The sequence below is a fragment of the Sinocyclocheilus grahami genome, unplaced genomic scaffold (assembly GCF_001515645.1).
Source record: "Sinocyclocheilus grahami isolate Dianchi unplaced genomic scaffold, SAMN03320097.WGS_v1.1 scaffold1549.1, whole genome shotgun sequence".
In the NCBI taxonomy this organism is placed as follows: domain Eukaryota; kingdom Metazoa; phylum Chordata; class Actinopteri; order Cypriniformes; family Cyprinidae; genus Sinocyclocheilus; species Sinocyclocheilus grahami.
The window spans coordinates 53,345-78,510 of NW_015506728.1; the positions used below are offsets into that span (position 1 = coordinate 53,345).

At 36.8% G+C, this 25,166-nt stretch overlaps 2 protein-coding genes across 2 annotated transcripts in view; both read right to left on the bottom strand.

The window, feature by feature from the left end:
- Positions 1–14,203: 14,203 nt before the first annotated feature.
- Positions 14,204–15,587, bottom strand: LOC107571100 (fucolectin-5-like). Its single transcript, XM_016257375.1, has 4 exons — positions 15,534–15,587; positions 15,347–15,385; positions 14,799–15,078; positions 14,204–14,357 (listed from the first exon to the last, which is right to left on the bottom strand). The coding sequence occupies exons 1-4, from the start codon at positions 15,565–15,567 to the stop codon at positions 14,204–14,206; spliced, it is 507 nt and encodes a 168-aa protein (XP_016112861.1). The 5' UTR covers positions 15,568–15,587.
- Positions 15,588–23,901: 8,314 nt separating this feature from the next.
- The window catches only part of LOC107571101 (uncharacterized), a 44,604-nt gene continuing 43,339 nt past the window's right edge, over positions 23,902–25,166 (bottom strand). The window contains exon 9 of the mRNA XM_016257376.1: positions 23,902–23,915. Coding sequence (XP_016112862.1) covers positions 23,902–23,915 — 14 coding nt within the window. The remainder of the gene's footprint in view (positions 23,916–25,166) is intronic.

Here is a 25,166-nt window from a genome sequence, read left to right on the forward strand (position 1 = left end):
AGCAAACTCACTTGGATCTTTATGCACCAGGTAGGGTATACTGGGCTTAGGACCACAGTATTCTGCAGGTGACTCCTTCAGCTGAACGGAAGGATGCCCTGACCAAGAAGGCTTGGGTCTCTGAGCAGGGAGTGGCATTGGGTGATAGTTCATATCGATCTTTGATCTCGGTGCAGGCTCATAGCTGCTCTGTGGTCTGTCAGATGGCCCATAAGCTCGGTTAGCAGCATACTGATGGGAATGTACATACCACTGTTGGTCAGGGTATTCATAATGCACAGGATGTGGCTCTTTATAAGGCTGTGGTGTTCTGCTAGGGGTGCCATGCTTTGACGCAACTTCGTCTCTCATAAACTGTAACTGACCCATCATTTTGTCAATCAGAACCATCATGCTGTGTGGCTCAGACAGGGAGACTCTCTTCGGCTGTGGTGGGTAACTTTGGTCATTAGCACCATAACTTACAGCACTGACAGAATAATGTGGTGTCCTAGCTGGCAGTGAATAAGGATCAGGGGAAACCACATATGAAGGAGAAGCATGCAAGTCAAGCGAGGCACTTTTTCCATACAAGGTAAGTGGAGCACTTGTACTTATTTGACCCTTAAGTGCACTGTGGGGGGCAGGAATAATGTTAGTTGTCTGCTCATGGAAGGGAGTAGAAGCTTCAGGTAGCTTTCTAGTAACAGTCTGATACTAAGAGGCTCTGAAGGACTGGGCCCTTGAATCTGGAAGGCAGGGATATGATGTTGGCTCTGATGATGGGTTTGAGTCTCTAGGTGGTGTACGATGTGTCATCTGTTGTGTACCTCCTCTGCTCTCACTGGATGCCTGCTGTTGTCTGTGCTCATACCGTGCTGTGCTTAAAGGATGAATATGTTCACTACATGGCCGATAACCTCCATAGTCCACTTCAAAATCATCAAAGTAGGCAGGGTGACGTGTCTGACATTTTGGCCGTACAGATTCTGGAACAGTTCCTCTCTGATGCTCATCAACCATAGTGTCACTGTAGCAAATCACATCCAGCTCGAAGGACCACAATGTTGAGAAAAGATAGGAATGACTTAGTTAGCTGGTAATATGTTGCATTCGCTACAGGATATCAGTCATGACTCAGGGAGACAGTATCGGGTTGATATAGGTTTACTTGTATGATTAAGATTCAGAATCAGCAGTCAGCACAGTATGGCATACAGGGATTTCTTTCAGTGGTTCCAAACTACAGGTGCATCTCAATAAATTAGAATGTCATGGAAAAGTTAATTTATTTCAGTAATTCAACTCAAATTGTGAAACTCGTGTATTAAATCAATTCAATGCACACAGACTGAAGTAGTTTAAGTCTTTGGTTCTTTTAATTGTGATGATTTTGGCTCACATTTAAGAAAAACCCACCAATTCACTATCTCAACAAATTAGAATACTTCATAAGACCAATAAAAAAAACATTTTAAGTGAATTGTTGGCTATCTGAAAAGTATGTTCATTTACTGTACATGTACTCAGTACTTGGTTGGGCCTCCTTTTGCATGAATTACTGCATCAGTGCGGCGTGGCATGGAGACAATCAGCCTGTGGCACTGCTGAGGTGGTATGGAAGCCCAGGTTGCTTTGCTAACGGCCTTCAGGTCATCTGCCTTGTTGGGTCTGGTGTCTCTCATCTTCCTCTTGACAATACCCCATAGATTCTCTATGGGGTTCAGGTCAGGCGAGTTTGCAGGCCAATCAAGCACAGTAACACCATGGTCATTGAACCAGCTTTTGGTGCTTTTGGCAATGTGGGCAGGTGCCAAGTCCTGCTGGAAAATGAAATCAGCATCTCCATAAAGCTTGTCAGCAGAAGGAAGCATGAAGTGCTCTAAAATTTCCTGGTAGATGGCTGCGTTGACTGTGGACTTCAGAAAACACAGGCCATTCAAGATGTAAATGAGTTAGTTTGTTCATATAGGAACATATTTGAAGAAATTGAGCAATTCATCACTTGCTCACCAGTGCATGGGTGCAGTGAATGGGTGCCGTCAGAATGAGAGTCCAAACAGCTGATAAAAACATCACAATAATCCACAAGTAATCCACATCACTCCAGTCCTTCAATTAACATCTTGTGAAGCTAGAAGAAACACATTAATCATGAAGATGTTTTAAATAAAAAATAAATATGAATCCATAATCCATAATAACGCTTCCTCCAGTGGCAAAAGTCGTCTTGTCTGAATCAGGAGAGAAATATGCAGATCCAGCACCATTTACCAGTGTTTTATACCAGCTTATATTTGTTGCCTTTTTTTCTTTCTTTTCCATTTGTTTGATGACATATTGTTATAAAACACTCTACACCTATAATCATTCCAATTTGATTTATATAGTACTCTTCACAATATGCATTATTTCAAAGCAGCTTCAGAGAAACTCATAATAATATGGTATCAACATTAATATTATATGTTAAATTCCAGTCGGAATAGAAATAAATAATTGTCATTGTAAACATAAATAAGGTTTTCAATTGATCATATTCCAGTGAACATCGCAGGATGGGGCACAGCCAATCAGTCAACAACACTTAAGAACATGCATGGCCACTATCTATGCACGTCTAGCCTCGTCTATAGGACGTTTCCTATCAGATGTCAAATAGACGTTTAGAAGATTATTATGTTTATGATTTAGAATGAAAGTAAAACTGACATCTTAAAGACGTCTATCAGATGTTTGTACACAGCAGAAAGAGATATCTTTAACAGACATCTTGCAGACATATGTGTGATATCTCGAAAGAGTGTTGTCAAAGAAAGAAACAATTAATCATATTGTATATAAAATACATTTAGGGATAATGGGCAAAAGAAAGCGACTCACTCTTTCGTCTTTCTCCAGCTGTGCTGTAGTTTCTACTATTCCAGCAGGAGCTACCTACAGCTACTCGTGTCATGGGATGGAGGGACGTTATGTTACTGTGAATATTCCTGGAACTTCAAAGATTCTTACTCTCTGTGAAGTGGGAGTCGATGTGATTTTTCCAGGTAATTCAGAGCTACTTAACAACCTTGCGATTTTTACTTTTTTTATTTCATTAAGCAATTATCATTTCATAAAAGTGTTTTTTAATAAGTGTAGTTCTAGTCAATGTCCATAGTCTTCAGAAATATACCCAGACAGCGCCTAATTTGACAGAATAAGTCCCGCCTTCTAAACAAAAGAGCCAGTCGCCAATGGGTTAAATTCATCGTGTGCCTGCAGCTACAGTTGGAGGCTCTGGTGGCCATATAGAAACAGTCAGTCCTGATTGTGCATTTTGGACTGCACATGCGCTGCGCGTTTATTTTTTAAAAATGTTTTAACAACATTTATGGGACAGTTCATGTCAGATTTTGTTGCTGATTTGAAATGTTATTTAAATGTGAAACTGGCAGGCAATTTTTTAGATTTCACGATTCCCGAGTGAAAAGATATTCCTTGAAAGTGAATTTGTCAAGACTCGACAGTTCAGACAGATCTGATAGAAATGCATTATGGATTACACTTTCAAATATAAAATATGCTGACTAAAACCATTTCTTGACACTGTGACATCTTCCAGATAATTTGGAAACAGGAAGAACCGTCACACAGTCATCAACCTATGGCACCTGGTTTGCTGAACATGCCATTGACTTCGGTCCAGGTTAAACAGAGCTGTGGTCATCGTGTTCCTCAACCGATATTCAGACTAACCCATGGTGGAGGGTGGATCTGAGTTCTGTGTACCGAGTTAGTAGAGTCGTAATCACAAACAAACTAGACTGTTGTCCAGAACGAATAAACGGAACGAAGATTCGCACCGGTAACTCTTTGGAGAACAACGGCAACAACAATCCCATGTGAGATCCTCTTTCAGTGGCTTAATATCCATAAAAAATCCCTGAAAACACATGTGAAGAAAGACTAGAAGTCTAAATTATGTTTCCTCTGTCTCTCTTTAGATGCGCTGTGATTTCTAGCATTCCAGCTGGTGTTTCCTTCACCTACATATGTAATATGGAGGGTCGATACGTGAATCTGTTCATTCCTGGATATCTTACTCTGTGTGAAGTGGAGGTCTATGGAGAAGGTGTGATCAAACAAGGAAAATCAAGCTATAAATTAATGAAATTTCTAATTTTGGGCTGTTGATTCCAAAACTAGTGTCTGTTTTGCTTGAACTCGTCACAGTTTCTCACAAGATATGAACGGCACCTGGTTTGCTGAACATGCCATTGACTTTGGTCCAGGTTAAACAGAGCTGTGGTCATCGTGTTCCTCAACCGCTATTCAGACTTACCCATGGTGGAGGGTGGATCTGAGTTATGTGTACCAAGTTAGTAGAGTCGTAATCACAAACAAACTAGACTGCTGTCCAGAACGAATAAACGGAACGAAGATTCGCACCGGTAACTCTTTGGAGAACAACTGCAACAACAATCCCATGTGAGATCCTCTTTCAGTGGCTTAATATCCATAAAAAATCCCTGAAAACACATGTGAAGAAAGACTAGAAGTCTAAATTATGTTTCCTCTGTCTCTCTTTAGATGCGCTGTGATTTCTAGCATTCCAGCTGGTGTTTCCTTCACCTACATATGTAATATGGAGGGTCGATACGTGAATCTGTTCATTCCTGGATATCTTACTCTGTGTGAAGTGGAGGTCTATGGAGAAGGTGTGATCAAACAAGGAAAATCAAGCTATAAATTAATGAAATTTCTAATTTTGGGCTGTTGATTCCAAAACTAGTGTCTGTTTTGCTTGAACTCGTCACAGTTTCTCACAAGATATGAAGTCTTGTATTCTCTCTTAATCAGCAGAAAAACACCACAAACGCATGACTCCTGTCTGAATCTGAGCCACATTACAACCATTTGTTCAATTCTCAAGTTAAATAATACATCTTAAATACTTATTTTTGTCATTAAAACAAAAACTGTGACATTTGACTGCTTTTGTTGTTTTGATAAGTGCATTAAAGCTGAGACAGATATATAATTTGAAAAATCTGATACACATATATAAAATGAAAAAAAACATAAAAAATCCCTGAAAACACATGTGAAGAAAGACTAGAAGTCTAAATTATGTTTCCTCTGTCTCTCTTTCGATGCGCTGTGATTTCTAGCATTCCAGCTGGTGTTTCCTTCACCTACATATGTAATATGGAGGGTCGATATGTGAATCTGTTCATTCCTGGATATCTTACTCTGTGTGAAGTGGAGGTCTATGGAGAAGGTGTGATCAAACAAGGAAAATCAAGCTATAAATTAATGAAATTTCTAATTTTGGGCTGTTGATTCCAAAACTAGTGTCTGTTTTGCTTGAACTCATCACAGTTTCTCACAAGATATGAAGTCTTGTATTCTCTCTTAATCAGCAGAAAAACACCACAAACGCATGACTCCTGTCTGAATCTGAGCCACATTACAACCATTTGTTCAATTCTCAAGTTAAATAATACATCTTAAATACTTATTTTTGTCATTAAAACAAAAACTGTGACATTTGACTGCTTTTGTTGTTTTGATAAGTGCATTAAAGCTGAGACAGATATATAATTTGAAAAATCTGATACACATATATAAAATGAAAAAAAAAAAACTGTACGTGATGGAAGTTTTTGTTGATATTTTTAAACTCACCATAATCAAATCATTTGCAAATCAGTTAAATTCCAAGATGCAGGGATGTAATTGATTTATTGTTTTTAAAATGCAACATTTCTAAGGTTTCACGATCTCAGCATTCAATAATTCACTATATAAAAAAGCATTTGTGTTCGACACTAAACCATATTCTTATTGGAAGTGAATCTGTATTTAACATCATTTGGGCCATATTTTGTTTAACTTTGTGTACTTTTGTTCATGATTTCTGAGGATCACTGTACAATCTCTTTATATTGCACCCGTTTAATCTTAAATGACAGATGCATTTGTACTAAAATTCTGTAGATTATTGTAGACACTGCATATAATGTCAAAAACAAAAGATGCAATAATGAGATAATGGATTATATTATCAGTTGCATTTTATTATTTGCATTTCGGATTTGCGTTTCCCTTCTGTCTGTGTATGTTCACTCTCATGTGCTCTTTCAGGTCCTTTAATGAAGAAAACGTTTGTGAAGATTAAGATGAAGTCCAGTTCGAGTCTGTCTGCAAAAGTGGAAGTATACTTTTGACTGAATAGCCTAGCAACTTTTATGATGGCTGTTGTTTATTAAATATTATTATTCAATAAATACTATTTTATATAAATAATAGTAGTATTTAGTATTAGGAAACAGTATGTGTGTGTCAGTGATGGTGATTTTAGTGACATTATTCCTCCATTAGATGGCGACAAAAGACTTTGAGTCAGCAGTAAAATACTTTTATATTGAAAGAGAGTGAAACAGGGTTGTAAACAAGGCAATTCTTTTTACTTTCAACAACAGATTGTAAGACGCAGTTAACAAGTGCAGTAAGCAGAGCTGCCATCGGAAATCACCCTTAACAGATGAAAGGACAGTGCAACAAAGATATCGCTTTCCTCAGCGGATATTCAAACTAATGTTTTATTGTGAAGATGAGATTGAGCTGAAGAATGAATGCTGTATCAAATGCAGGTAATCACACTCGCTCACTCCATCGCTCTCTCATCATACTCTACATAATACAGAGAGCTATTAATACAGTAATATAATAAGCTTTTGATGAAGTGACTCAACGTTCCTTCGTTACTAAAGTCATCATTATTAACAGATCTTGAGCTCAGCTGTTAAACTGTCAAACTGAGATCTGAATCTGTGGCAGAAGGAAGTAGTTCCACACAAAAGAGGGTTTTTAAAGAAACCCGTTGTCGTTTCTTATTCATTTACACACTCGTGCCGTCAAACTTTTGTATAAATGCAATATCACACTCGTAGCCGTGAGATATGGTTGTATATCAGCACGCTGTGATTATCCACTGCCGAATCACAGCTGTGTCGATATACAGCCTTATCTCTCGTCTGCTTGTGTGATATTGCTCACATATCATTTTGTCATTGGTCCAGGACTTCATAAACATGTTCTCTGCTTGACTACAGTTTAATTGCTTTGCCCATCCTTTATTAGTTGATATGTGTTTCTCAGAATATTCAACTTCCCAAACCAGCACCAAGATGCAAAATTTCTATAGACTTTATTATTATTATTTTTTAAATTAATTCTGATACAATAACTTTTGGATGAAACGCAGGTCCTTAGCTGGTCATGAGCTGGTTTAAGCTGGTCCTAAGCAACTAACTCCTGCTCAGGACCAGCTTGGGACCAGCACATGACCAGCTTAAACCAGCTCAAACCAGCAGCCATGCTTCAAAACATACCTAACCAGCATATGCTGGTATTTTCAACAGGGAATGTAGTGTGTAAAGATTCAAAAATGAATAATCAATGAGAAAAAAACAATACAGCGTCTGTGCTCCCGAGTGGCAGAAAGAAAAATGTGGTGCAGGCACGAAAGATACTTCCTATTGAAATATGTTAGATTGAAAATCATGCTGAGTTACACGATAAAAGAGGGAAATTCGTGTCCATGACGAACAATAGGAAAGACTTTCAGATTCGCTTCAGCAACTCTCTGCAGGACAATGGAAACGACAATCCCAGGCGAGGCACCTCAGCGTGAGCGTATTTCTCAAGTAAGGTGAGGGGCTCAACCGCACATTTGCTGAGGGGTATGCAAGATAAGTGTGGGTGCCCCCTGAATATTCTAGCCCCTAATTCTAACCCGCAAGGAAAAATAATCTGATAATCAAAAGCCCAATAACTATCTTATAAACCTAACTAGGATACAAACTCATCAGGAGTTAAAAAAGTGTGAACCCACCTCAGACAGTAGAACACAATTTTAAAATATCTTTTCAGACACATAATATTGCTCACTTTTTCGTTAAGCAATTTTGGAGGGATTTATGGTATTTTTTTTTATTATTTATTTGCCTCAGAGTCATTCATATTTTAATATAAAATGAGAACATTAGCCTATATGTAAAATTCACTTTAAACAATGTAAATGTAACATTATTTGGTGTGTTTTCATTATATATATTTCTGGCAGTAGTAAGATGTTCACTCTTGTTTTTGCTTAATATACCACATGGATCAGGCATTTGTCATTTACTTAGCACATGCTGTCTTCTCAACTATAACTTTCTATTATACACATAGTAGTTAAATGTTTAAAGTTTAGTATAGAGAGAAAGAAAGTCTTTTAGTAAAGTCTTTTTAATAGTCAACACAGTAACATTCATATATTGTGTGTTCAGGGTTAAAACAAGGCGACTCAGTCAATCAAGGTCACATTTCGGTTGTTCTGGATAAATATACATAAAGTTAATTCATTCTTGAAAATCACACAACACACTGCAGCATCACTTTAACACAGGGCTTTAAGTAGCTTATTGCTTTAATGAAAATTGTATTGTAATAAATTAAGTGACCCCAGTAAAATAAATATACTTATATTGTCAGTAGTTATCGGTGAATGAGAGTAATTTTAATTGTCCTTTAGATAAACTGCTATGAAATGAGCATGTGTTCATTCCTTGATGAAATAAATATAATTCACATACTGTATGTACACTGATACATTCAGTTAAGTATTATGCATATTTATACAGAATGTTTTAAAGGAATTTTATGAAGCATGTATGGCAAGATGAATATAAATATGTCAGCAGCTGAAACAATTACAGAGATCAATGAATTATAAAAATGAACAATAAATAAACATCTACTTGAAAGATTCAGTGTGTGGTTCCAGATTAACGTTTATCAGCACAAGTCCTGTGAATGAAACATAAATATTGTGATAATCATATTCTCCAGCAGGTTCTAAAGAGCCTGTTGAGCTTCAGTGGAAGTGAGATTGATCATGATTCATTTGATTAACTGCACCTAATGCAGTTATTATAGATTAATGCTCCTACCTTGTTTTTTTCTCCTCGGGTATTACTTCCCAGTAGGGGAGTCTCGTCCAGGACAGTTTAACGTCACTCAACCCCAGAGCGGACTGCAGCTAAAACACACAGACAGCTATTAAAGCGGGTTTCATTTAGTGTAACTAGACTGAAATAGAAAATTCTTGTGTTAGACATTTGTGATAAAAGCATATACTAAATGCTTTTTATATTGGATCATTGAATGCTGGACCACTGAAAAGTGGACAGAGTCTTTCTCTTTTGATGTTTGTCTTTTAAGATTTTGTCCATTTCATTTTAATACTTTGATCTGTTGCACATTTTCTTACCTGATCTAGAAATGTGTTGCTCACTGCAGCTGTGCCAACACTGGAGGCTAATTTCATCCTCAGAAAAACTTTTTTCCTATAAACTGGAAAATGCAAGACACCAAGCATGTCAAACACAGAAATAAACGTTGTGAGCAGATCCACATCTATGCAATATTTTGACTAATTTGATGCTTTCAATTGCAGTATATTGGCCCAGTTTAACACATTTATTAAAAATGAGCAATTTTTAAAAAAAGACAAAGAAAACCAGTGCAGATTCTATCTTGGTCAGTTATGTCTGATAAATAGCCTAGTGGTATGACGTCATTTGAGTGAAATTTCATGGTAGGGTGGCACCATATATCGAAATTATTAAAATATCGTAATGGTTTGTGATAAATGAGTGATTTAATACTTCAAAAAGTTAGGCGCTGTAGGATTTTGAACAGCATCCTGAGCCACCGCGTACAGTCACTGAGTGGTGCCGCAGGTGTGCTTACACTCATACAAAACAATGTGTTTGAATTTTAAAGCTTCTCGTCCAGTGTGCAACCCTCTTACGGCATCTGCAGCTGCTGCCGACGATTTAGAATTTAGATTTAGAAGAAGCATCTCAAAGATATGGCAGTATTTTGGTTTTAAAAGAGATTACATGCAGACTGGAGTTATATGTAAAACATGTAAATCTCGAGTGGCAACGCAAAAAAAAAAACAAACAAACCAAAAAACACTACAAATCTCTACAATCAACTCAAAGTGAAGCACAACAATTTGTATCAGCTATGCTCCGCAGAAGAATATACAAACACAGGTGAATCAACCCTCGTTCCCGAACCTAAGCAACAATCCATAGCATAAGGCTTTAACAATGTCCAATTTGTTTTATGCAACAGTAAAACATTGCTGTTCACTTTCAGAAGTTGTGGTGAAGCTTTCTTTTCCCTGAAATAATGTGAAACATATGTTGGTTTTATATATATTTATATATATTTCAATACAATTTACATTGATTTTAGAAAAATAAATATTGTATCGCATGTTGAATATCACATTATTTGTTATAAATTATAACATTATTATTATATATTATTATTTAAAAAAAGTCCATCGTACTGTAGCTATGTATGAAGCACAGCTTCATACGTAGCAGATCTATTCCGCCAAGACCAATACATTAACACTGTCATGTACATTACCATGCCAATCCCTCCGAGAGTTGTCATGACAAAACTGGGTTAATATGACTATACTTCCTGGTTCTAGTGAAAACTCTAGCTGCTGCATTTTGGACCAGCTGGAGTTTGTTTATTAAGCATGCAGGGCAACCACCCAATAAAGCATTACAATAATCTAACCTTGAGGTCATGAACGCATGAATGAACTTTTCTGCATTTGACTTTCAAAGGAAAGATTGCTATCAAATAGCACACCAAGGTTCCAAACTGATGACGAAGAATTGACAGAGCAGCCATCAAGTGTTAGACAGTGTTCTATGCGGAAGTTTTTGGTCAGAAAATTAATTCATTATTATGTTTTTTTCAGAATTTAGCAGTAGGAAATTACTATTCATCCAGTTTTTATGTTAACTATGCAGTCTGTTAGTTTTATGAATTGGTATGTTTTGTCGGGCTGTGATGAAATATAGAGTTTCATCAGCATAACAGTGAAAGCTAACACCATGTTTCTTGATGATATCTCCCAAGGGTAACATGTAAAGCATGAAAAGCAACGGTCCTAGTACTAAGCCTTGTGGGACTCCATACTGCACTTGTGATCGATAATATACCTCTTCATTCACTGCTACGAATTGATGACGGTCAGCTAAGTAACCAACATGTATGTTAGACCCTATACCATCTAAGCTACTAAAAGAGGTGCTTCCAGATGTCATAGATACTCTTCTGAATATTTTTAAAATGTAGTTCAAATACATTTTAATAATATTCAGAAGAGGATCTATGACATCTTGAAACACCCCTTTTAGTAGCTTAGATGGAATAGGGTCTAACATACATGTTGGTTTAGATGATTTAACATAGTTTATACAATTCTTCCTGTCCTATAGCAGATAATGAGTGGAATTGTTCCTCATTGAATCTATAGTGCACTATCTGATGTGATACTGACGGCTGGTTATAATTTTATCTCTAATGGTTTTGTTCTTGGAAGTAAATAAGTACATAAAATCATTACTGCTGTGCTGTTGGAAAATGTCTGTGCCTGCTGATGCTTTATATTTTTGTTAATTTAGCCACTGTATTGAATAAATACCTGGGGTTGTGCTTGTTTTCTTCTAAAAGAGACAAAAAGTAAGTAGATCTAGCAGTGTTTATTGCTTTTCTGTAGGAGGAAATATTTTCCCTCCATGCAATACGAAATCCCTCTAGTTTTGTTTTCTTCCAGCTGTGCTCCATTTTCTAGGCTGCTCTCTTTAGGGTGTAAGTGTGCTCGTTATACCATGGTGTCTGACTTAATCTTTTTTAAGCATAATGGTGCAAACATGTCTAAAGTTCTAGAAAATAGAGAGTCCATAGCTTCTTTTACAACATCAAGTTTTTTCTGAGTTATCTGATTTGCTGAGGAATTGAAACAAATCAGGAAGATTAATATTGTGATGTGTGTGGTGTTTGGAGTATCGTACTGATAACTAATTAATGAGACTGAACACCGTACTGTTAACTAATTAATGAGACTGATTGGGGAACGAGGAACACCGGGGTGTGATCTGTGTATTCAGAGACTGGAGTGAGAAGGATTAAAAAGAGTGTAAAAGAGAATGGATGCGGGCTGGCTGACGGTCGATTAACAAGCCGAAATAGGACGGCGGTACTCAGATATTGTTGGGAGGGGATGTCGTTCGCGGTCGTTTAGGGCCGCCGGCAATGAAGATAGATAGATAGCGGGGACGGGGTGAGAGTAAGTAGGGACGGGGAGTTAGGAGTGCCGTCGTTCTTTATTATGTGTGCCATTTAACTGCTGAGCTGTTAGAGCGTGCCAGCGTATGGATCGTGCCCATTCTGAACAGGCTTCTATTGCTGTCTTCTCTTTCTGTGGCTGAGACTGTCATGTGCAGAAGTCCTTGTGAGCGTTGACACGCGGCTCGCATTTCCCATTACGGAACGGTGTGCAACAAGCGGTGTTCCATGGACTGGACCAGCTCCTTAAGTCCATAATGACCTGAGATATGATCGCTCTGCTGCAGAATTCCAATGCCATTAACATCAGTTTCATGTGACAGTATTAAATCTAAAGTATGATTATGACAATGAGTAGGTCCTGAGTCCTGACACGTGTTGTTTGACCCCAATAGACTTTAGAATGTCTATAAATGCTGATCCCAATGCATCTTTTTCATTATCTACATCAGTGATGGGCAAATTTGGCCCTTCCAGGCCACTTTCCTGCAGAGATTTGATCCAACCCTGATAAAACTCACCTGCCTGTAGCCTTCTTGTAGTGTTGAAGACAATGATTAGCTGGTTCAGGTGTGTTTGATTAGGGTTGGAGCTAAACTCTGAAGCAAAGTCACCTGGAAGGGCCAAGTCTGCCCACCCCTGATCTACATGGATAGTAAAATCAAGATTTTATTTCTGCAGCCAGCACTAACTCAGATAGAAAATCAGCAAATTCTTTGAGAAAGTCTGTATGGTGCCCTGGTGGCCTGTATACAGTAGTCAGTACAAACATCATAAAGAATTGATCAACACTTATTACACTTGATATTGTTATATAGACAGGGGTGCACATAAGTTTTTCAGCCTGGTTCTAATATAAGAACCTGGAGATTTGGTTTGGTCCTCAAATGGCGGCACATGGTGTCAAATATCACTATAAAAAAATAATTAATAGTGATACTATTATTGCACTTTATTTATTATTTTTTTTTATTTTTTATAAAATAATAAACTAAATAATAAAGTGTGATAATACTATTTCATTTTAAAATAAAAAGGGAGTATTATATACAAACATAATTATTTTATGATAAACTTACAAATAAAATGCTAATATTTTTATTATTTTTATTATTTAATTTGAACCTTAATTATTATTTTTCATTTTAATGATTTTAATTTTTCATTTTCAAACTTAAAATCAGCAAGCTTTTATTTTGGCTGGTTGCTGGGAAGTATGTATATGCGCTTCTGGGTTTAGTGCTGCTGATTGTAGTGAATGAAATGTCACAGTTTTGCATTGTGCTTTGAAAACGTTCGCCTAGATTTATGCTTTCAGTTTGAATAGAAATCTTATACAGTACAGTTTGTCGATCTAAAATGCTAATTGTGCATTAACAGCTGTCAACCATGTCAGTACGCAAACGCTCGCTCTGAACTAATTTCCACAGTGCATTTCTTATTTTGGTCATGCATGCGGACCTGCTGACCACTTATGTGCACCCCTGTATATAGAGCACCATTACTTAAAAAAAAAAATACTTGAAACCAGACCTCTGAGCAATACTGAAATTATTACTATAAATTGTTGCAACACTTTTTGTGAAAGAGTCTCTATGTGCTAAGAATTAACTGACTTCTGTAACGTGAGACGTCTAGCAGACGATCGGTTTAGCCAATCTGTCTGCTTCCTGACCTGGGCCCCAGTTAGTCTTAGAGTTTGTACTTGACTATGTGCCATATTTCTAAACAGAAGAGTGGCACCACCCCAGGAGGGATGAAGACCATCTCTTTTCAACAGGTCAGGTCTGCCCCAAAAACTCGTCCAACTGTCTATGAAACCTATTTAATTCTGCGGGCACCACTTGAATGACGTCATTCTGCTATGTATTTTGTCACCATGGTAAGCATGAGGGTAAAAAAAAATCCCCACACACATTGCCATCTTTGCTTCGTACATCTCTATGCTATTGACAATGGACCTATTTTTTTCCACATGAAATTTCACTATCATGACCACATATTAACAATGTAGAATTAGGCATCAGAAATTACCTGCTCCATAAACCTCCACCTCACACAGCGTGAGATACATCTGGATGTCAGGAAGGTACATGTTCACATAACGACCTTCCATTCCACCGCAAGAGAAACTGACAGTACTGCCTGCTGGGAGAGGTGAAGTGACGACAGCACATCTGCAGAGAGAAAGAGAGAAACCACGACACAATCTATGGCACTCCAAATGGTTCATTTGGCGACAAGACTGACAAGCATGACAGATAACACATGTGTTACATCTCCATTTGTCTTATATGGAGATGTAAACACAAATATCATATCACGTAGACACGTCAATAATGTGTAGCTGATCTATACAGACGTTTGACTTCCTTTAATTAACTCGGATTATATGAGATTGATAGAAGTTCATAGAACATTTTTTTTAATTCTATTTTGAAATTAGCCAAGGCAGGTTAAGTATGGCGTTAAGACGAAAGAAAGTTCTCCACACGCATGTTAACATGTCTTTAAGCTAGGTTAGGAAAGAAATGACACAAATCGACTGCCATGGCAATCAGCTGACCTGTTCAAATCTGGTTCTCTTGACACATTTGTAACTCTTTTCATAACTTCACCTGGGATTGTTGTTGCCATTGTTTTCCAGAGAGTTTCCGATGCGGATCTCTACTCCAGTAATGCGCTCCGGACAGCAGTCGGCTCTGTTGGTGATGGTCACTTTGTAAATGTAGTAATAATCCAGCAGGTCCAGCCTCCACCACGGGTTGAGCTGGTTTAATGTGATGGAGCAGAATGAGGCTGTACCTGGAGCATATCTGATGCCATCGATGGCGTTTGCAGCTCCCCAGCTGTAATATGTGGTCGACTGTACAGCCGTTCCTTTTAATGCCAAATTCTCTAAAAACATTTAAAGAGACAGAGGGTCCAGACTCAAATGTGTGAAGTTTCAGTACATTCCATGTGGGTTCAAATATTAAATTCCAATCCAAAACACTTGATTCCATTTACTACTACATTAAAATATGAAGTTAATATTTTGAATGGATCTGCACGTACATAAACTAACTGGATTTTATTAACCATCATTGACAAAGATTAATAAATAAAGTTGTGTATTGGTTAATGTTAGTTAATGCATAATGGGACCTTAGTCACTACTTTTTACCTTCCAAGTTTTCTGAACTCCCCTGAATGCAAAAGACACCTGTTACAAAAACAAAATATTTCCATTGCTTTCTGGGATGTGGATCAAGTTTGTGTCGCATTTGATTCTTTAAATATTTTCATAAAGAATAGCTAAACGGCATCTATAATTGTACATAATTTGATTGATGCGTCTCATTTATACTCACCCAAAAGTAAGAACAGATAAGAGAGTCCCTCCATCTTGTTTTTTAAAGACCATAAACCAGATCCCTGTGATGGTCTGATATGACAAGGGCATCCATCCCTCCTTTTATTTGTGTTTCTCTTAGCAGCTCGTTTCTCCACCCTTAGGACATTCTCACTGGATGCTTGCTAAATATATATTTCATACATCATGGTACCTCCAGAATTGCTTTTCTTAGCACACCTCTCAGGTCAAGTCTGATTTACTAAACAAATTTGGCAAAATGCAAATGAAGATGAGGACATAAAATGATTTTTTCTTCTACTGGCATCAAAAACAAATTAAAGAAATTACTGGTACTTAAGATTCATTTTCATAAAGTTTTTCGTTCCATGCTTGTCTACATCCATCTGAATGACTGATATACGAGTCAAAGAAAACATCATCATGCCTGGAAAGTTTCACCTCTCAATGAGTTTCATTATTAGTATTAGTTCAGAATAAGATCAGCTCCTAAAGGGAATAATCTAAAATAAGTTGATTCAACATAACCATATTGTGTTGTCCAATGTGAGGCATTTTTCTTCTTGAACATCTTTTATCATTCAAGTAGTTTATTCTGAATGAGAAAAAACGATTGTTGTAAAGTATCATAAAATCAATATGTGGAACATCCGAATAAAAGCAATGAGATAAATAGACGAGAAACTCGTGTGCAATTAAGAAGACATTCAAAATAAGGATGCATGTTTAAAAAAATAAGGAAAATGTTTAATTTTATTTATCATTGACAGCTTGACATGGATAGTAAATTATGCAATGTGGAGGGAAAGTATCTGTGTTTTTACTGAATTATTATTATTATTTTTAAATAATTTAGTAAAAAGCTAATTTGTTGTAGCTTTATCTTGTTAGTCATTTATTATATGATGATTAAAATACCCTGATAATCGTTAATGAACAGACATTTTCAGCAGATTACAACATTTCCTAAATTCTGTGATGTTTACAGATTTATTATGTCTTGAATGTTTGCTTATCAATAGTTGGACTATTGTAATGGTCTCCTCAGCGGCCTTCCCAAGAAGACCATTAGACAGCTGCAGCTCATCCAGAACGCTGCTGCCAGAATTCTGACTAGAACCAGAAAATCTGAGCATATCACACCAGTCCTCAGGTCCTTACACTGGCTTCCAGTTATATTTAGGATTGATTTTAAAGTACTTTAACTCATTTATAAATCACTCAATGGCCTAGGACCTAAATATATAGCAGATATGCTCACTGAATATAAACCTAACAGACCACTCAGATCATTAGGATCGAGTCAGTTAGAAATACCAAGGGTTCACACAAAACAAGGGGAATGTGCTTTTAGTTATCATGCCACCCGCAGTTGGAATCAGCTTCCAGAAGAGATCAGATGTGCTAAAACATTAGCCACATTTAAATGTAGACTCAAAACTCATCTGTTTAGCTGTGCATTTATTGAATGAGCACTGTGCGATGTCCGAACTGATTGCACTATATTATATGTATAATCGTCAATTAGGACATTTAAGTAATTTTTATTAACATGCCTTAGAAAAAAACATTACTGGTGTGCATCTTGAGACCAAACAAAGGCACTGATATGTTTTAAGATGTTTTAAGCTCCAGATGAACCAACAGACCTTTAGTTCATGATTTCCTCTGATTTCCACTCCATCAGTCTGATCGCTGATCATTTCCATGTTGTTTTGTGTGTATTTGAATGATTGAATGACCTTTTTTGTGACATAGATCAACTGGAATGTTTTCCTTCAACATTATTTTCTTTAACATGGCTAACATGAGGTCAATCACCCAACATTCAAAATATGTTTAGGCTTAAATTTAAATTGTATGTATACGGATTTAACAAACAAACTTTTTCATTTTTAGTTTGTTCTTTTAGTTTTTTTAAGGGGACATCGGATGCCCATTTTTCACAAGTTGGTATGATTCTGTAAGGTCTTCATGAAATGTCTGCAACATACTTTGGTTAAAATTCCTCAATGGTCGTGTAAATCCTTTTTACCTTGTAAAAAAACAGCTCTGTTAACAGAGTTCAAATGTATGAAAATGAAATACAATATTTTATCAAAGTTAGCACTATTAAAGAAATCTTATCTGTTTCAATTACTGTATGTATGACTGACAAATATGCCTCACATTAAGTTTATTAAACTGTCTAATCCAAATGGATGGAAATGTTATATGCAATTCATTACATAAATCTTAAGTGCAATTTTATTCAAATTTGATTGGTTTTCATTGTTTTGTTATTTCGTATAACCTAAAGGCATCATAAAGCAGCGGTTCACATATTATTTGGAGTTATAATGTTGCATCTGTGTTTGCGGTTGACGTGTGGAGGCTCACTTTGTCAGCTAGAGGATTTCCCTGTGAAATTGGGTCATTAAATGTGCCGTGAGCAAAGCAAAACATGTTGCTGCAGAGGATCAACTGATAAATTATGGATGCATAGATGGATCTGGGATATTTGTTTAAAGCCTGTAATGATCAATGAAGCATCTGCAGACACTGATTTGTTTTCGTAAGTAATCAGTGTTGTTGACTTTGCATTTGATTTAAGAAAAAGGAAAAGGCCTACATCTTGTGCACGTAATCGCCGAATGATTTGCACAAGACAAACTTCTTTAAAGTTGTTTTCTAAGAAGAGGTCTTCCAGTAATTTCAATATAAATGTGTAGGAAAATGTTCACATGTATTAGTGTGGTTAGTTTCACAGGAACCATGTGATCATGCTGCATTTGATTACCTGTGTCCTGTAGAACAAAACAACTGATTACAATTAGATTTAAGAACACAACATCAGCTGAATATTGTAATTATAATATTATAACTGTGTTAGGGTGTAGATGAAGCCCTGGTTGCAGTTTGCTGTCTGTTAGGAAACGAACTGGGAGATGTGATGTTGCTGTCATTGGCAGCTAAAAAGCAGAGCTGCAAATGTCATGTGACTAAAATGACATCATTACAACAATGAAAACACACTTACATTTACATTTAGTCATTTAGCAGACGCTTTTATCCAAAGTGACAAATGAGAACAATAGAAGCAATCAAAACTAACAAAACAGCAACAATATGTAAGTGCAAATAAAAAGTGTACTGCGTTAGGCTAACGCGTAGCAAGGTTTATATATATATATATATTGTTGCGGGGTGAATGAGAACACAGACTCGGTACTGATCGAAAGAGCCCTGGAGGGTGATTTATTGCCCACACACTGATCACACGTGCTCTGAGGAATGGTGCTCGGTGCCCGTCTCAGCGTGGTGCTCGTGGGGTGAAGTGCCGTGGTGCAGATCCCTCTCCCAGGGTGCCTTCGGAGTCTGTGAACAATCAGAAACAAGCATTAATGTCGCCTGGAGCTCTGGGGTGCCCTCCCGCTGGTGTCTCTTCTCCTGGCTTTTAAGGCCAGCGGGAACGAGCTCCAGGTGCGCCACTCATCGTTGAGGGCTGAATTTGATAATTCCTGTACTTGGGACAAAAACTCTGCCATTGTGGCTCCGTGGTAACGCAGTTATCCTCTCTACCCATCTGTAATATTTCCACTAGGACCTCTTGTGTTCACAACAATTAGCCCTCACCCATATATAAAGCCCACAACAATAAGACAAGTAGGCCTATAAGGCTACTTAATAAGTAGACAAGTCTTTCACTTGTTTTTTTATTTTATTTTATTATTTATTTATTTATTTTGTAGCAAGATATGTCCACAAATATTTTAGGGAAACTTGATGATCCAGAAATATGATTTCTGAAGTATTTTGTATGCACGTGCTGCTGTCATATTTTCTAACCTTAAGATTGCAGCCCTGTCTTTCCTTTTTCTCTTCTTTTAGGACAGTTCTGGAGAAAATGGTGCTTAAGTTGTTTATTACTTTTGTAATTTAAGTTATTTGTAAATGAAGCAAAGTAATTGCTGTGTATTGTTTTAGTTGAAACGTGTAAATAAAAGACAAGAAGTATACTTCTGGAAATAAATTTTTGCAAAGCAAGTTATAATTTGTAAATGACAGAAATTCTTCTATACATTTTTTTTTTGCCTCTGAATAACATTTGCAAATGAAAATAAATTGTTCTATACTAAAAATACTTTTTACAACTAATTACAAAATAACTTCAACGTCAGAAAAGCAACCTCAAAAATGAATTCACAATATATAAAACAGATTGGAAAAAGAAAAAAATGTTCATCTTTCATTCAGCTGAGCAGTGAGACCCTGGTGGAGCTGCTGGACCTGGACGAGCTGACATAGAGAGCCTGGGATAGTCTCCAGAGTGTTTTAGTGCATATTTCCACTGTCCAGCACTGGGACGTTCAGCTTTATCCTGCAGTACAGGGGTCTGGTCTGATTTAAGGAAATGAGGTTTAATCTAAAGTGTAAACTACTCATCAGTTGTAAATGTTTTACAAACCTGCCGGTTACAGGTTGTGTGTGTGTGTGTGCACACTGGGTGAAAGATCTACGAATGATGAGTAAAACATTTACAACTGATGAGTAGTTTACACTTTAGATTAGGGGATGCAGAAAGCTTTGTAAATTATTTATTAATGTGTTTACACAACAGGTTTTGAATACTTTGTAGAGTGTACTGCAATGTAAGGGGTGACTGGTGAGGGTGTAGACAGATGTCTTCTCTGACATATTGAGTATTTATAACTATGGCGGCAATTCTATGCCATTAATAACCGAGCACACCACTGATGCTGGCGCGCGCGGTAAATCAATTCCGCGAGAGGAAAACAGATTTACACGCCAGGAACCGGGAGCCCGCAAGCTCATTTCAAACCCTCGCGCGCGCGTGACGTCCCCACATCCTCCCGCTCGCTCTTCCCTCACCTGCTCGCGCGAACACTTTTATTTTTGTCAGTCGTGGGGCGGAGCTTGCTGTTTTAATTGTAACCTCAAATGTCATTGGTTATTCCTCTTTTCCGGAAGTCAGTTTTGGACGCCTGTTATAAGATGATTTATAATTCTCTTGACTTAAAACATGGCACCAGCGGACCAGATACATGTGAGTTATCGTTTCATTTGCTTGTTTTATTTATTTATTTTGTCTTTATTTAATGTAATGTAATGCAATGTTCATAGAGTAGATCTTTTTCAGATACTTTATTAATGGGAAGTCTTCCGTTTACTAGTGATTGCAGTCTTGTGATGATAAGAGACACACATATGAACCCTTTTTAAAGACTGATGCACGCACACACACACATACATAGGCTATATATAAAGCTATAGGAATGACAGTAAAGTTTTCAAAATGTGTTTTATCTTTAATCTTGTAAATAGATACAACATCGTAATATTTGAAGGTGTTCCTATAAAACACAGGTTTCACCATGTATGCATTTGATTTGCAGTGTTACTAGTCATCTGCTATCAAAATCAGTCCATTCACGATGATGTATATGAACATTTATTCCTGTTCATGGAAAAGAAGCTTGTAATACATTCAGTTCCAATGTATTTATTTGTGTTCTTTTTGTTCTTCTTTTTTCCTTTGTATTTGCAGGTTGTGTACTTGAATGCAGCAAATAACCACCCAGTTCAGGAAAGTAAAAGCATAGAATTGCTGCACATATATAACGCTGTGTGATAATAGTACAATGTTGACATTAGAATGAGTTATAAGTGATTAATAATATATTAACTAGTAACATTAACCATTTACTAAGGATATGTTTGATTATTTCATGATATGCTATTTTTTAAGCTATTGGTAAATCGTTAGCATATTACTTAATCATTTGTGAACATGGCAATGCGGGAAATTACTTTGCGTGATTGGGGTGGAGTTTTCAATTAACGGCGGAAGGATGGAGTATATAAAGGAGAATGTGACGTACCTGAAAAAAAAAAACGTATCATCAGAAAGTTTGCATGCAAGGTTTGCAGTTGCATGGGTAAGAGTTAATGGATTACCGTGGGGAGTAGAAAATGACAAGCTGCCTGTTCATTCTCCCGTCCTGGTGTCTGACGACGACTTCCTTCACATTTGCAAACCTGGTCAGTGGCCTATATGTACGCTGCCGCCATTTCACACATTACTACACGCATACCCACTCACATTACGTTACCATTCGCACATTCTGTGTGTTTTTTATTTTGATTATGCAAATGTTATTTCTGCTCTTTAAGATTGTTGTTTGATGTTGTTACTGTTTCTTAAAAATGAACAAAATGTTTAATGTTTCTTTTTTTCTCTCTTTTTCTATGGACAATTTATCAGAATCAGAAGAGCTTTATTACCAAGTATGTTTACACACACAAGGAATTTGACTTGACGACAGGAGCTTCCAGTGTAGAAGAAAGTACAAACATAGTGCAGACATACATAGGAATAACACAGTAGGGATGTAATATAACACTAATATAATAATAAAAAAATGTAGATAATGTACTATATACAGAAATAGAAGAATCATTTATGAATGATTATGGACACGAAGCTGCCTGTGTTTCTTTTGACTGTCTTTGTGATTTAATATTGTAACAGGTGGTTTCTTCTTTTTGCTATCCTGGGTTAATTTAAATTTTGCCAGGATTAAACCTGACTGGCGCCCAAACATTTTCTTTAATAGAGCTTATCTATGCTAGGGCGGCCACCACCGTTGCAGAGTGGCGCCCAAACAGGGACTTGAAAACTTGAACATTTATGACTTGAAAACATGAAAACTTGATTGAATACTTGAAGACCTGAACATTTATTTTTGAGAATTTTTTTTGTTGGGGAATTATTGAAACCTTATGGTAAATTGTTGAGGGTTAAATTTTTTTGAACCTTAAAAGAAAATGGTTGTGTTTTGGAAATTCTGTGCTTTTGATTACAGGAGTGTTATTAATTGGGTTAGTTTTTTTTTGTGAGTTTGTGTGTAAACATTTGAATTGTGAAAGTTTTGAAAGTGATTTCAATTGTGATTGTGACTTGTTGAACACTTGAATTGAAAATGTTTGAATTAACAAAGCTGTTTTGCTTATGGTAAAAAGTTTTGAAGTTTTTTTGTGAAACTTGTACAAACTGTGTGAACATTAATTGGTTAAGTAGAGTTGTTATCACCAAGGTATCACAGTAATTTAGATAACTGAAGGTGACCTAATTTAACTTGTCTTGGGGGTAAAGTATTTTATTTTTGTGAAAACTGTGGTGTAAGAAAATACTGACACAAACACAATTACTGATTTACATTTACTGACTTTCTGCCCAACATTTCTTTCACCCACACAAACACAACATACATGGTGACTACCCCTCCTTCCCCATCCACTTTCATAGAAATGGAGTCACCTCCAGACATCTCAACTCCAGTATGGCCACCAGTAGTGCGACCTCTGATGCCTCCAGCAGCTCCACCTGGTGTCTCTCTAGTGAATAACACCACTATTCCATTCAGCCCCATGCATCCTGAGTCCCATATGCTCATGTCTTCTCCTGCTCTGGCTGGCAGCACTCCTGTGCAAGCTCTCACCTGGGCACCACAAGTGGATAATATGCAACTCTGCACATCATCCGAAGGTGAAACTCTTTCTTCAGTGGCACAGCATGACCTTCCCGTGTTCTACCCACTCCTGGAATGGAAGTTCAACAGTTCACTGCTCAGGTACAAGGGAACTGGGATCTTTTATTTGACTTCATGAAAAAAACAGGAGAAAATGGTGAGTGAACTTACCCAGGAAGTGAAAGCAACTTCTTCACATCACAAAAGTCAGATCGCTGACCTTGCTACAAAAGTGGAGGATAGCAAGAGTCAAGTCTCTTCACTCTGTTGACCACCTCTAAAGAAGAATCTGAAACAGACAAGTTGACTAAAGCAATGAAGCAAATGATTACAAAAGTTCAGCAGGACATCAAAGCTGTTCAACACACATTTCAAACAAGCCATGATCACATTACTTCAGAACTTCAGCAATGTGTCACCCAAAACGTGTGTAAAGGAGTTGAGAAATGAGATGGAGAAAGGATTTCAAGATCTCAAAAATCAAATTGATGAACAACAAAGATTGGCACCACAAACTTCCAGCACCACCATTACTTAAGAGAACATTCATGAAGTTCAAAAAACACCAAAACAATGTTCTGAGAATATTATTCTAGGAATGTTTTTATTTAATATTAAGACAACATTCATGAAGTTCAAAAAACACCAAAACAACATTCTGAGAATATTATTCTAGGAACGTTTTTATTTAATATTAAGACAACATTCATGAAGTTAAAATAACATCAAAACAACGTTCCAAGAATGTTGTTCTAAAGAACATTTTCCTTTAACATTGTGAGAACCTTTATCAAGCACAAATTAACACCAAAACAACGTTCTGAGAATATTTTTCTAGGAACGTTTTCCTTTAATATTAAGAGAACATTCATCAAGTTCAAATAACATCAAAACAATGTTCCAACAATGTTGTTCTAAGAATGTTTGGTAACACTTTATTTTAGGGTCTCTTAACTAGTTGCTTATTAGCATGTATATTACTAGAATATTATCCATTTATTAGTAGTAATTAAGCACATATTAATGCCTTATTCTACATGACTGTATTCTACATCCCTAATCCTACCCAATATCTAAACTTAACAACTACCTTACTAACTATTAATAAGCAGCAAATTAGGAATTTATTGAGGGAAATGTAGTAGTTAATAGTGAATAAGTGTCCCCTATTCTAAAGTGTTGCCGAATGTTTTTCCTTTAATATTACAAGAATATTCATCAAGTACAAAAACATTAAAACAACGTTTTGAGAATATTGTTTTAAGAACATTTACCTTTCACATTACGATAAAATTTCTGAAGTACAAATAACATAAAAAAACGTTCTAAAAATATTGTTCAAAGAACGTTTTCTCTCAATATTATGACAACCTTAATCAGGTACAAATAACATCAAAACAATGTTCCAAGAATGTTGTTCTAGGAACATTTTCTTTTAACATTAGGAGAAAATTCCTTCAGTACAAATAACATCAAAAGAACGTTTAAAGAATGTTGTTCTAAGAATGTTTTTTCTTAACATTACATGAAAGTAAATCAAACATTAATGACGTTATAAAAACGTCCCATAAACATTATTTTAAGAATGTTTTGCACTAACCTTTAAATAGCTTTACAAAAACGTTAGTGAAAGTTGTGGGAATGTTCCCTTTCATGGGAACTTCAAACTGCATCCTCTAGGGGTCGCTATGGGCCGTGACCCGTGTCTGAAGCATACATTGAAAAAACACCAACTCGTTGGCCGGCGACAGCCATGACGTCACTACTGGTGCGACTATAATATAAATAGGCGCCGGGAGCACACATCATTCTCTTCTTCGTCTTCATTGACTGTTTTGTTTGAAGCATGCATTTCCGTGGTAAGAGCGATCTCTATTTATCTCATTATGGCGAGCACTAGCAAAGCATTTAAGGATGTGTGCATCCGTGTTGACATTGGTTAACATCTGATGACACACACGATCTATGCGTTGTTTGTTTGGGCAAAGAGCACGCACGCGATGTCTCCGAAGGGGCAATCGGCGTGCACTGCGAGCGTTTTTTCCAAGGGAAAAAGCTCCACTCTCGTTTGTCTCTCTTTTCGAGGAAAGAGGGGCAGC

Coding starts and splice junctions, on each gene's coding strand:
- LOC107571100 (XM_016257375.1), bottom strand. CDS start 15,567: ATGGAGGGACTCTCTTATCTGTTCTTACTTTTGG. Junction 15,079..15,346: donor GAGTTCAGAAAACTTGGAAG/GTAAAAAGTAGT, acceptor AAATGTTTTTAG/AGAATTTGGCATTAAAAGGA. Junction 14,358..14,798: donor AATGGCAACAACAATCCCAG/GTGAAGTTATGA, acceptor TTCTCTCTGCAG/ATGTGCTGTCGTCACTTCAC.